General features: G+C 54.3%; 1 protein-coding gene across 5 annotated transcripts; it reads left to right on the top strand.

Annotated features, from left to right (window-relative positions):
* The first annotated feature begins 1322 nt into the window (after window positions 1–1322).
* ZNF205 (zinc finger protein 205) lies at window positions 1323–12007 on the top strand. 5 transcript variants are annotated; one of them, XM_070413147.1, is made up of 8 exons: window positions 1323–1387; window positions 1868–1919; window positions 4947–5081; window positions 7455–7668; window positions 7964–8055; window positions 8413–8533; window positions 10438–10548; window positions 10788–12007. In XM_070413147.1, exons 3-8 carry the CDS (start codon window positions 5025–5027, stop codon window positions 11825–11827), a joined length of 1635 nt encoding a protein of 544 aa, XP_070269248.1. In that variant the 5' UTR covers window positions 1323–1387; window positions 1868–1919; window positions 4947–5024; the 3' UTR covers window positions 11828–12007. The 5 variants fall into 5 exon arrangements, with proteins under 5 accessions (XP_070269248.1, XP_070269246.1, XP_070269247.1 ...); XM_070413145.1 differs by having other exon boundaries at window positions 1328–1387; window positions 1793–1919; XM_070413146.1 differs by lacking the exon at window positions 1323–1387 and having other exon boundaries at window positions 1431–1919.
* Window positions 12008–12317: the final 310 nt, after the last annotated feature.

Below are 12317 nucleotides of genomic sequence, written 5' to 3'. Positions count from 1 at the left end.
AACAGCATAAGGCTAGGATGACCCTAGCGACCCCCCCTTCCCCCCTAAAATGCCCGCCTGAAAAAGCTCAACGCTGCTGCCAGGAGAATTTACTGTTTGTTCTAGCCAACCCTGATGACTGGCCCCTGACCTCCCTTTCTTAGAGTATTTACTAAAAAGGGTTTATAATTGTGAATATGTGTCTCTTACAGCTCAGAAGCATCTGTCCCAGACCTGAGAGTTATTCCTTTGAAATGTATTTATTTGCCAGGAAGGACATCTGTCTGCCTACTCTGTGGGAGGACAGACTGCTGATACATGGAGCAGACACAGCTGCCCTAATCACATCTACACTGACCGGCTCTGTGACCGTCCACTACTGAGCCCCTTCTCCCTCCCTCATTCTCCCTCCCTCATTCTCCCTCCCTCATTCTCCTTCCCCAAAAGCCCTGTCAAACCGGATGGCATTCAGCTCTTTTCCCTGCTGTCAGTAGTTATCGAATAAAATCTTCCCACCGCTTTAGCTAATGCCCGGCTGTGTTTGCCTTCGACACGCTGCATGGTTTTTTTTTCTTCTCTGTATGTTTTTTCTTTTAAAATATATTTTATTGATTTTTTACAGAGAGGAAGAGAGAGGGATAGAGTTAGAAACATCGATCAGCTGGCTCTTGCACGCCTCCTACTGGGGATGTGCCCGCAAGCCGACCAGTGGTACATGCCCTTGGCTGGAATCGAACCTGGGGCCCTTCAGTCCGCAGGCCGACGCTCTAAGCCAAACCGGTTAGGGTTCTGTATGTTTTTAGTATTGAATAATCTCTAAGATGTGTCACACACAGCGTGGGGGCAAGTCAGCAGCATAGGGTGATATACTCCCATGTCTGAAACAAAATTCAGAACAGGTGGGTGTGGGAGGAGACCCTCGTCCCCGGACGGCTGGGCCGGAATTTGCTCCGGGTTGCGAGCTTGGCAGCCCCGCGCAGACCGCCTCAGCTTCCCCAGCCGACGCGCGGGCTTGCAAGTGTCTGCCCCGCGGTTCTCGCTGCTTCGGGTGGCCCCGCGCCCAGGGCCCGTAGCTGGCGCCGCCAGAGCCGGGAAAACCGGAAGTTGGAGTGGGGCAGCCGGACGGGAAACGCCAGCACACACGCCTGGGTCGGGAGGTATGAGGGTGACTCCACTCGGCAGGGCTGCCCCTCGGGGACGCGGACGGGAGCGCGCAGGTGAGAGTGGCTGGGCGGTGCCTTGGAGAGGCGGGGTCATATGGACGTCAGCCAATCACCGGCGTCTCTGCGGGGCGGGGCAACGTTGTTGCCTAGGCAACACGCTCCCAGCATCGATGCTCCGAACCCGTCCTCTCCCGCTGCCTCGCATTAGGGGACCCAGCTGTGGAGTCACCTCCGTGCCTCTCGGGGTGAGCTCCCACGACCTGGTCTCTAGCAGACTTGGGGTTTCTTATTTTTCTTCTTTATTCCTGGGACCCCTCCTATCTAACACTTATACTGTTTTTGTTTTTTTCTTTGTCAGTGGTTAACATTTGCTCTGCTATTTATTCGATTATTCCTGTTTTTCTCCCTCTCCCCATTCCTTTATTTCCCCCTCTGGTCTCTTTTCCTAAGACTAGATGTTTGCGTTGCCCTGTCTACAGCCTGAGCTGCCTTAATACGAGGTTGTTTTTTCCTTACTGGAGATTATTGTGGGTGTTTTGAGTATTCTGAGTGGTTTTTTTTGTTTGTTTTGTCTTTGTAAAGTCCTCTTTAAGACCTGAATTAGCTCTCAGGCCAATCCCTGAGGATAGGTCATGATTTATTTTATAAAGGTAGCGTATTCTCCTTACTCAAGCTCAATGAAGCCACCTGATACCAGTTTGCATTTGTGTTTCCCGTGCCTGAAGCTCCGATAAGCGCCTTCATCCATGATAATTATCCTTGTGACAGGCTCCTGAGGTGAGTACACACCTAAATTGGTGGCCTGTGAACTGGACAGCCGGTGTTTTGTGCTGGATTTATATGGAGTTATTTTTTTAAAAATTTTATTTTAGTCATCAACATTTAAAAGTCAGGACATTTCACATAGAAATCTAATTCTTTTTTAGTTCTCTTGAAAAATCCTCAAGCTTTGGCAATTCTGGGTCCCCAACTGCCCCCCTTTAAACAAAATATAGTTTATTGAGGCCTCTGAAGTCCCTCCCCACTCTGGTCTTATACCCAAGGAACCAGTCATTTGTGGTACTGCCTGGCTGCTGGGTACATTTAGGTTTTTTTGGTTTTTAAACAGAACATGATTATATTTAATACACAAGTTTGATACAACCAATGCATTTAGGTTTTGATCTCTGCTTTACTTATTTACTCACCCTGCCTGGGTGCCTTTCTGAACTCTTTCAGGGGATTCCCACATAGCAAATGTGAGAGCCTTTACTCCTAGACCTGCTCAGCCCTAGAGCCAGTCCTGGAGGAGTTTCCTTTTATTTCCAAGAAGGAGCTAATGCCTGTCATATAGCAGATGCTCAATATATATTTTTTGAACAGTTAAATAAATGTTACTTCATTCGGTCTAGCTTAGGCAATCCCCTGGTGGGATCCAAATCTCCAGGCTTCCCAGTATCCCTCGCGTGTCCCTTATGTCTGGTAGAGAGACTTTTGCCCAGGAAGCACTCTTTTTGGACTCGGTGCGCTCCTGGGACTGCCATGGCCTAAAATGGTTCACCTGAGGAGCAAGGTCCCTCACTCTGGACACTGGCTATGCTCCTCCTTGATGGGGAAATGCTCACAGATTGAGCAGTTCATCTTTTCCAGGGCTCCCTGTGGCTTCTTCTCAGTTTGTAGCTCTCTCTGGCTTGAAAACAATATTTACTTTTGCTATACCTTTGTATATCTCTCTTTACCTTGAGGATTCAAATGCCTGGAAATACCAACCAGAGATAAACCCTAGGGGTAATTTTTCCTTCATCAAAGTGACAACAGAATGGGTTCAAGTCCTAGGACTCCTAAAACATGTTCAACTCCAAAAGGAGAGTTGCAAACTCAAAATGCTGCAGGGGCCAAATGTGCCAATCTGAGAGCAGCCCCTAGGTGTGAGGAATTTGGGTCCAGGGTTGCCAGATGTTCTAATTTTTCAAGAAAATAAAATTCATGAGAATTCGTCTAATTTTTAAATGTTGGAAACTAATCTATAATAATAAAAGTGTAGTATGTTAATTAGACCAGACAACCTTCTGGATGAAGCTGGGGCTGCGAGGGAAGCCCAGGTCCTGGGTGCCAGAGGGAAGCCCATGCCGGCAGCCAGCCGGGGGGAAGGAAGGCCTAATCTTGCATGAATTTCATGCATTGGGCCTCTAGTTTTCTAAAAAGTGAAATCCTTGTGAGCCTTAGTAGCATGCCTGTGGACTGATACCGGGGCCAGTCATGCTTGTCTTACTGGATGAAGTGGATACGTCTCACAGGACTGATGGGCTGAAGGCAATGGGCAGGGGAATGTTTCTTGGAGGAATGAATCTTCCTGGGATCTAACTTCAGGGCTAGTCCCCACCCCTTTTCTGACTGGGAGGTGGAATCTGAAACTACCAGAGATGTCGTCTGAGGGTCTGGGCCCCCATGGATAGTTGGGCCAGACCCCTTAACCTCCGCTAACCTCAGCCTCAAGAGGGAGTTGGAGGTAGGAGGCAACTAGAAGAATTAGATTGATCCCCCATCTGTCAGAGGTGTAGGGAAATGGGGGGGAGGGGGAATAAGGGAGATCCCGGGCCTCTCTGTTTCCTAAGTTCTCTCTTATGGAGAGGGAGCTCTGTGTCGGTCTTGGGGGGGGCCCGGAGGACCTGCTGACCAGCCTGGGGACCGTAAATAAAATCCAGGGGACATCTTTATGGAGACACCACAGACCTTCAGAAGTCCTCAAGGGTTCTGAAAGGACCATCTACCCCTCCACCCAGCAAAGTGCCCTTCCTCCTGTGAGGACAGCTGCAATGTTCTCTCTGAAATGCCAAATGTCAAACTCCTCCCATAAAATGCATTTTCCCATATTTGCACCCCCGTTTGGGGGGCCTCACGAGTAGTACCTGCCGGGAAAAGTGGTTGTGAGCTGCCAGTGCCGATTGGGAGTGACCTTTGGAGCAAGAGCAGGCACAGCTGGGCTCGGGACCCTAAGCCCGGAACCCTCGAAGCCAGGAACCCTCTAGGACGGCAGCTACGCGGGGAACGGGATCTGGGAAGGACTTCCTGTTGTCCTTAATCCCAGTCTCCACCGGGCTCCCCTTCCCTGGTGCTAGCTGCCGCGACAACTTTCCTGGGGGAGGAGCCCCCCTTCCCACTGTTCAAGGTGCCCCGTCCACCTCCTCCTCAGTGAGGGTGGGGGGCTGTGGCGGGGACCTGAATCCAAAGACCGGTGCGGGTGGCCAGCTGGCAGGGGGGGACGGGGTCAGAGGTGCAAGGCTTGGAGAGAAGGGGTCCTGGACCCAGCTTGGGGAAGGAGAAGGACAGGAAGGACATCCTCTGTCCACTCCCAAGCCCAGGCGGGTCATTGCAGCTGCAGGGAGGGCTGCCGAGAGCGGGCAGCTCACTTTGTGGATCCCAGGCAGGGCTGAGTCAGGCCGAGTTCAGGGTGTATGTGTGTCCTGGGCCAGAGAGCCGCCAGAGCCTGGATTCCTCCGCCGAGCTGGCTGTGGTGTTTGGGGCCCCACGCAGCACCTGTTTTGCAGGATCTCTGCAGACCTTTCAGCTTCCGATGACAGGAGATACAGATTCCTCGTCAGCCCTGCTTTGCCTGCGCGGATGGGTCTAGTTTAGTGACAAACGGGACGATACAAAATAGCACGCTGTAGGAGCGAGGAGCCAAAGAACAGGGAGGCCGTTGGATGGCATCAAGGAGGCTTTATTTTTTATTGAAAACAGGGGTGCATCTGGCCCTACATGGGGTTTTGGGGGCACTTCAGAGGTGTCCAGGAGACAATGCCTGACTTCCTTCTGCTCTTCCAGGCTCCTGGCCAGAAGCTGGAGGGGGCCTGGCCAGCAGAGGAGAAACGACTCCGTTGTGCTTTCTTGCTGTGAGGTAGAATGTCTGCAGATCGTGGAGGCATCCGGGCTACCCAGGACAGAGAGAGAGCCCGAGAGGTATGGACGGGGCGCCAGGTGAGGGGGGTGTGCTCTGGAAGGAACTGGAGCTGGATGGTATCTTCGCAGGAGGGTATCTGGACCAATGGAAGAGATAGACTCACTGGGGTGCAGAGCTGGTGGGTGGGGGTGATGGGGGTATTAAAAAGAAGGTATGATGGGAAATACTTTCCACCTGGGAATTGAACTTCTGTGGAACTGCATTGCTTTGCCATAGTCAGAGGACCAGAGGCCATGTTGTGAGGTAGCAGTTAGGCTGTGTAGGGACCCTACTGAGGAGGCTAGCTTAGCTCTCTGAACAGAACCCAGAGCACACAGAGAAGCATCAGTAACTCCCTCCCCACCTCCTCTTCTCCCCTCCGCACTGTCCTTGGCCTGGGACCCCTTCTCCTCTCTCTGGGTGTGAGCACCTAGGCCTTTTTGTACCGTGCGTGTGTGTGTGTGTGTGTGTGTACTTACAACCTGTAGGGAGACCAGAGTGACCAGGCTTGGAATCAGAGGAATATGAGTCAGTCACAGGCAGGTGTGTGACTTTGGGCAAGTCCCCTGGCCTCTGGAAACCAGGTGTATGACCTATAAAATGTGGATCATGTGCCTGTTGTTCCCATCTGTCTCACCCAGGTGCTTAGGAGGCTCCGAGGAGATAATGGGCACAAGAGTCCTCTTCAAGCAGTTCATCGGCCTGTAGGAGGTCATTTTTGTAACACACAATACAAGAACACCCACAGCGACTGGAACCTAGTCGCTGGGAGAGACCTCTATCCCCTCACCTAGTAGTACAAATACAAATCCAGTACTAGTTCTGTTTTTCCTACCATAGAAGCACAAAGAGTTGTTACCCGTGTTCCGTTTCCATTCCACAATGCTTTTGTAACACCAAAGGGCCTCACACATCCATGACATCCTCTGCTGATGTTGGGTTCTGTCAGCTCACACAGTTGAGTAATAATTATAGTAACTGTTTTATGTTTATCTAGAACTTTCTGGGCAGCTCTTGCTCACCCGTTATCTGTGCAGGAGGCAGAGCTGCTGAGTCTTGGAGGCTGCCTCACCCATGTGGCTCTCAGGCACCCTGACTCCTGGCCTGGGGTTTTTTCCTGTGCGACTCTAACACAGATGGAAGTGGCGGGGAGTGGGGAGGGTTCTGCATAAGTTCCCAGCAGAAGGCTGGCTAGTCCCTGTGCTGTGGAGGGCAATGAGGCTTCAACAGGGGCCTCCAAGTGTAAGGGAAGTAACTTAACTGAGACTCTGGAGGTTTGGGTGGAGGCGGTGCCTGCTCGGGTGAATGGCTAGCGAGGACTGGCTCCAGATTTGAGCCCCAGTCACCTAACTAAAGCTTGCTCCTCACTCTCCCAGAGGACTGGGGCGGAGGCTGGTGTGATGAATTGGGGACAAATTGGGAGGACCCTGAAGTCCCACTGTGTGGGGTGGAGTGGGGTGGGGTGGTGCTGAAGGGGGTGAGCTGGAGAGGAGTTCTCTCAGACCAAGATGGGCATCAGGCCTCAGCACACTTAGTGGCACCCTTGGGCTTTTTTTCTCCAAACCAACCAACTCCCAACTACTGTGACCAAATTGAGTCAGGCAGAAACAGCCCAAGGCCACATGTTGCCTCCCTGTCACCTTTAAGACTTGGTGGCCCTCGGGTGACCTGGGAGTCAGATACACTTGAGTTCGAATCCTGGTTGAGTCACTCACCCGCTCCATGATCCTGGACCATGGATCTCCGAGCCTGGGTACGTTCGTGTCCCATTTGTGCCGTAACAAGGACCACAAACTTGGTGACTTAAAACAACCAGAATTTATTCTCTCGGTTCTGGAGGCCAGAAACCCAAAATCGAGGTGTTTCCAGGGCTCCCTCCCAAGGCTCTAGGGGAGAGTCCTTTCTGCCTCTTCTGTTCTGGGGGCTCCAGCTGTCCCTTGACTGTGACCACATCACTCCAACCTTTGCTTCTGTCTTCACATGGCCTCCTCCATATTTTGGTGTCCTCTCCTCTTTTTATAAGGACACCACTCATTAGGTTTTTCAAGCTACTGCACTTGGTCTCCTCATGTATTAAAAATAATAATCCACACAGCTGTTAGAGGTGCAAGGCTTGAGTGGAAACGGGCAGCCGTCCTGTGGGCACTTGGCCTGCTTGTACCTAGCAGGGCCTTGGTAAGCCTGCCTTCCTTCCCTTGTGAGCAGGAGATGCACAGGTGCCTGGGGATGGGAAAAGGAAGCAGGGCCAGTCCTTCAAGCCGTGTCTTGTGTTTGGTTGTGCATTCGGCCACACGTGGTGTCTGCCCTTGCAGGGACCCCTCGGTGTGGAGGACATGGTGCTTGGCCGTGTCTCCCCGTCTCCATCCCAGTGCTGATGGGGCTGCCATTCCTAGGTTCCAGGTCCTGGGCATCCTTGTCAAGAAATGCTTTCTGAGTCAAAGGAGATGGAGCCTTTGGGAGCCGCCCAGGAGTCGGCCTACATTAAGACAGAGCTGCAAGAACCACACCCTGAGGAGGCGTTGCAGGAGGACAAGGCTCAAGGAGCTTGGAGCTGGGGGCGCCTAAGCCAGGGCTCTAAGGAGAAAGCTCCTTTTTTGCCTGGAGGAGGTGAGGAGAGGGGTGTGACAAGAAGTGCTTTCCTGGGCAGCAGCTGTGAGGAGAGATGGAGACTCACAGCCCAGGTGGGGAGGGGAAGAGGCCCCTGCCATGGTCAGGAGAGATGCCTGGATGTCTGCTCACTTGCCTCTTGGAGGCCATCCTGGCACAGCCTCAGAACCCACTGACCTCTTCTTGGGTGGGGTCGGCGGTGGGGTTTGAGGCAGCTGTGGATGTGCCAGGCATGAGCCCCCTTGGGGAGCAGCAGGATGAGGTGGCCTCTCTGAGGACCTCTCTCCTCTCTCAGCCCTCCCCTCCCCCCAGATCCCTGTGCTTTCCCATGAGGGGAGGACCAGAGACCGGCAGATGGCTGCAGCGCTCCTCACTGCCTGGTCCCAGGTGAGTGCGCCTGTCCAAGGCGGGAGGGACAGCATCTCTGACTGCATTGTTGTCCAGATCTCAGCGCCGGACCCGAGGGTGGGTGCTGGAGGGAAATGTGCTGGAGATCCCGAGCTTTGGCTGTGGGGTTGGAAAGAAGGCCTTGGGTTTTGTTCCTGTCTTCTGTTGTACACAACTGCCTTATTCTTGCCCCACTCCGACCCCCAAAAAAATCCTTGGCCGGCTCCTGCTTCACCCTCAGACCCGGACAGCAGGTGGGGAGTTGGGAATCTCATCTTGGCCTCCTCTTGGCACTCTCGGGCCCCCTCCGCCATGCCTTGTCATGTCCTGCAGAGAAGGCATTTTGTGTTGTTTCAGATGCCAGTAACCTTTGAGGACGTGGCTCTGTACCTCTCCCGGGAGGAGTGGGGGCAGCTGGACCACACGCAGCAGAGTTTCTACCGGGATGTCCTGCAGAAGCGAAATGGGCTGGCCTTGGGTAAGGGCTGGCACTTGTGCTGGGGCGACCACTCCCTGAGGCCCTGGATGTCAGAGTGGGGTCTGTCCCACTGTCACTCCCAGCTTTCCAAGGCTTAAACCTTCTCACAGTTCACGTAGACAGAGCTGTTATGTAGAACCTTCCTAGTGATGGGCATGCTCCATGTCTGGGCTGAGATGGTAGCCATGAGCCGGATGTGGCTGTTGAGCACTAGAAATGTGGTTAGAGCAACTGGGTGGGTACTTAATTTTATTTCATTTTAATGAGCTCAATTTTTACTGAAATAGCTATATGTGGCTAGTTGGCTGCTGGACTAGACAGTGCCTACCTACAGATTCTGGTTCTCTTTAGTTCTTCTGTGGTGCTTATTCCTGTAGTTTCACCCTCCTCTTTTTTTTTTTTTTTTAATGTATTTTTATTGATTTCAGAGAGGAAGGGAGAGGGGAGAAAGAGATAGAAACATCAGTGATGAGAGAGAATCATTGATCTGCTGCCTCCTGCACGCCCCCTACTAAGGATTGAGTGCACAACCTAGGCATGTGTGCTGATCAGGAATCTAACTGTGACCTCCTGGTTCATAGGTTGACACTCATCCACTGAGCCACACCAGCCGGGCACCCTCCTCTTTCTTGAAGCGAGGCTTTAGAAGTGTCTGGGCAGAAAACTTGGCTCTGGGGTCAGGGCTGCACGCTGCAGGAGGGGGGACATGGTGCCAGTTAATCTCCAGACTCGTAGACTCATGCCCAAGGGGCATGTCCTCTTCTCAGAGGGGCCTGGCTCTCTCTGTTTTTCTCACTGTAAGTAGTTAAGTCCCAGGGCTGTACTCCTCACTTTCAGACTCTAGGTTTTTTTTTTGGCAGATTGTTATGAGATCTTATGGAAAATTCAGTATGTTCATTCATTTTTTTAAAAATGTATGTTTTTTATTTCAAAGAGGGAGAGAGAGAATCATTGGTCGGCTGCCTCCTGCACACCCCACACTGGAGATCAAGCCCACAACCTGGGCATATGCCCTGACCAGGAATCGAACCTTGACCTCCTGGTCATAGGTCTACGCTCAACCACTGAGCCACGCAGGCTGGGCTCTTCATTCATTCATTAAGTTAGTATGTCTATCAACACACATCTGTTGCACACCTGCTAGTCCAAGTGGAGCTGGGGGCTTGGTATTGGCCTCCTTTGACTTCAGTGGTGAGCCGAGACCCCTACGGTCCCTGATGGACCCCAAAATCACAGCCACCCTGCTCACTCCTTTAATTGTTAGCACTCTCAGGGCCCAGATCAGCAGGTCTGGGCAAGTCCTGGAGATCAGAGGGAAGCTAGTGCCATTTGTGGCCCCATGACAGGTCTCACGAATGACCTAAATTACCCACTTTGTCCAACACATTCCCTTCCTTCCCGGGAGCTTGGATCAGGGTATGGAGGCCAGGCCCTCTGATCTCTTACTGACTTGACCAGAATTCTCAGGCCTTTACCAAGGACTTGCCAAGTGGACGTCTGGTCCCTGACTTCTGGGTGGTCAGTGTCTCTGGCCTTCTTGTCCCGGCACTCCCCCAGGAGCCCTTTTTTGCTGATGGTCTTGGAAAGGTGTAGGTGCAGGGGTGGGAGACTGTGTGGTTTCCAACAAGACTGGGCCCGTTGCTGTGGCGGTGTGAGGAAGCGGGTTGCTGGCAGCTGACTGGCCCAGTCCCTCTCCCTTTACTTCTGGTGCTCGTTCAGGGAGACAGGGAGGAGCACTTACTCAGCCCTGAAAAGACTGTGTCTAGGGGTGACCCTAGAGAGGGTGGACACTGACCCCAAGCAGTCTCTGAGCTCATGTGGTATTACCTGGTGTTTCCAGCGTTGCACCCATTCCCCTTTGCCCGGGAGGTCTGTGACTGAGCACTGCATCTCTTTTTGGGCAGGGTTTCCCTTCAGCAGAACTTTCTGGGCCTCCCAGGTGCAGGGCAAGGGCGAGGCCTCAAGTTCGTGCCTGCAGATGGGAGATGAAGAGGAGAAGAGAGGTGCGTCCAGAGGTAATGAGTGGGCAGTGGGTTGTCAATGTCACTCCCAGGTGCCCTTTGTGGGTGCAGGCCCTGTTTCCTGTGGGGTGCAGACACATGGCCTGCCTGGGGCAGGGTGCCAGCCTCCCCTCCTCTGCACAGGGTGGCCGTCGTCCCCAGGCCGCCCTCGGATCCTTGCGCTTTTCTCCATCTCTGGAATTCCCTTGGGTCCCTCACAAGAGCCTCTCTCTGGTTGGCAACCCTTTCTCCAGGAGCGGTGGAGGTGAGGAAGGAGGACCCGGCCTCATCCCCGGCAGTCCCTGGGGATGTGAAGTCCTCTAAGACCAGGGCAGGGAGAGCCCAGGATGTCCTACCATGTGGATGGCAGGCAGCCAGCAGCCAGAGAACGGGGCCAGCCAAAGACGAGGGGCAGCCGGGACCCCCGGAGGAGAGAGAGCTGGACCCAGCCCTGTCCGACACTGACCTCCTAGAGAAGCCCAACGAGCGGGAGACAGGCGCCCCCGAAAGCAGCGAGGAGGGCTTGGCCCCCGATGGTGACACCAGCAAGAAGACCTACAAATGCGAGCAGTGCGGCAAGGGCTTCAGCTGGCACTCCCACCTGGTGACGCACCGACGCACGCACACGGGCGAGAAACCCTACGCCTGCACGGACTGCGGCAAGCGCTTCGGCCGCAGCTCACACCTCATCCAGCACCAGATCATCCACACCGGCGAGAAGCCCTACACCTGCCCCTCCTGCTGGAAGAGCTTCAGCCACCACTCCACCCTGATCCAGCACCAGCGCATCCACACGGGCGAGAAGCCCTACGTGTGCGACCGCTGCGCCAAGCGCTTCACCCGCCGTTCGGACCTGGTCACTCACCAGGGCACGCACACGGGCGCCAAGCCCCACAAGTGTCCCATCTGCAGCAAGTGCTTCACACAGAGCTCGGCCCTGGTCACCCACCAGCGCACCCACACGGGGGTCAAGCCCTACCCTTGTCCCGAGTGCGGCAAGTGCTTCAGCCAGCGCTCCAACCTCATCGCGCACAACCGCACGCACACGGGGGAGAAGCCCTACCACTGCCTCGACTGCGGCAAGAGCTTCAGCCACAGCTCGCACCTCACGGCCCACCAGCGCACCCACCGCGGGGTCCGGCCCTACTCCTGCCCCCTCTGCGGCAAGAGCTTCAGCAGACGCTCCAACCTGCACCGGCATGAAAAGATCCACACCACGGGCCCCAAGGCCCTGGCCATGTTGATGCTGGGGGCTGCGGGCGCTCTGGCGGCACCCCCACCTGCTCCCACCTAGGAGGCCTGGAGGGAGGGGCCCGGCCCCCCGGGGAGGAACCAAGGCAGCTGCAGTGGCAGTGAGAAGGGCAGTGGGAAGGGAGTTGGGAGGTGCTGGCATGGGGGTGGGACATGGCAACACTGGGAGGATCTACTTGAAGAGCAGGCAGGCTAGTTGCAAATTAAAGGACTTGGAATTCAAGCCACAGCCTATTACTCTTTTGGGGTGGGGGGATGGGGGTGGGGAAAGTTGGGGCCACGGGGGATGCTGGTGGCTGACCCCAGACTTGGGTTGGGGCCCTATCCAAATGGTCAGGACCATAAGTCTCCAGGCAAAGGAGGTTTTAAGACCTGAAACCAACCAGCCACTGCTGGAATGGCGGACCCTGGTGGGCCCTCTACTGCTGCCATCACTCTCATCCCATGGGCCTTGCCCACGGAGCCCTGACCCCCTGGGCCCGCTGGGAGCCAGGAGCGGGCCGGGGCCAGCTTGTGAACTCATACTTATTGTC

This window comes from Myotis yumanensis, unplaced genomic scaffold, assembly GCF_028538775.1.
Source record: "Myotis yumanensis isolate MYYU_CA2020_CCGP unplaced genomic scaffold, mMyoYum1.0.hap1 SCAF_4, whole genome shotgun sequence".
Taxonomy (NCBI): Eukaryota; Metazoa; Chordata; class Mammalia; order Chiroptera; family Vespertilionidae; genus Myotis; species Myotis yumanensis.
This window is presented reverse-complemented; position numbering and strand designations above follow the sequence as displayed.

Excerpts from the sequence above, each read along its gene's own strand:
- ZNF205 (XM_070413147.1), top strand. The coding sequence starts at position 5,025 with ATGTCTGCAGATCGTGGAGGCATCCGGGCTACCCAGGACAGAGAGAGA. Across the intron at positions 7,669-7,963 it reads TCCTTTTTTGCCTGGAGGAG|CCCTCCCCTCCCCCCAGATC; the intron begins GTGAGGAGAGGG and ends CTCCTCTCTCAG. Across the intron at positions 8,534-10,437 it reads GCGAAATGGGCTGGCCTTGG|GGTTTCCCTTCAGCAGAACT; the intron begins GTAAGGGCTGGC and ends CTTTTTGGGCAG.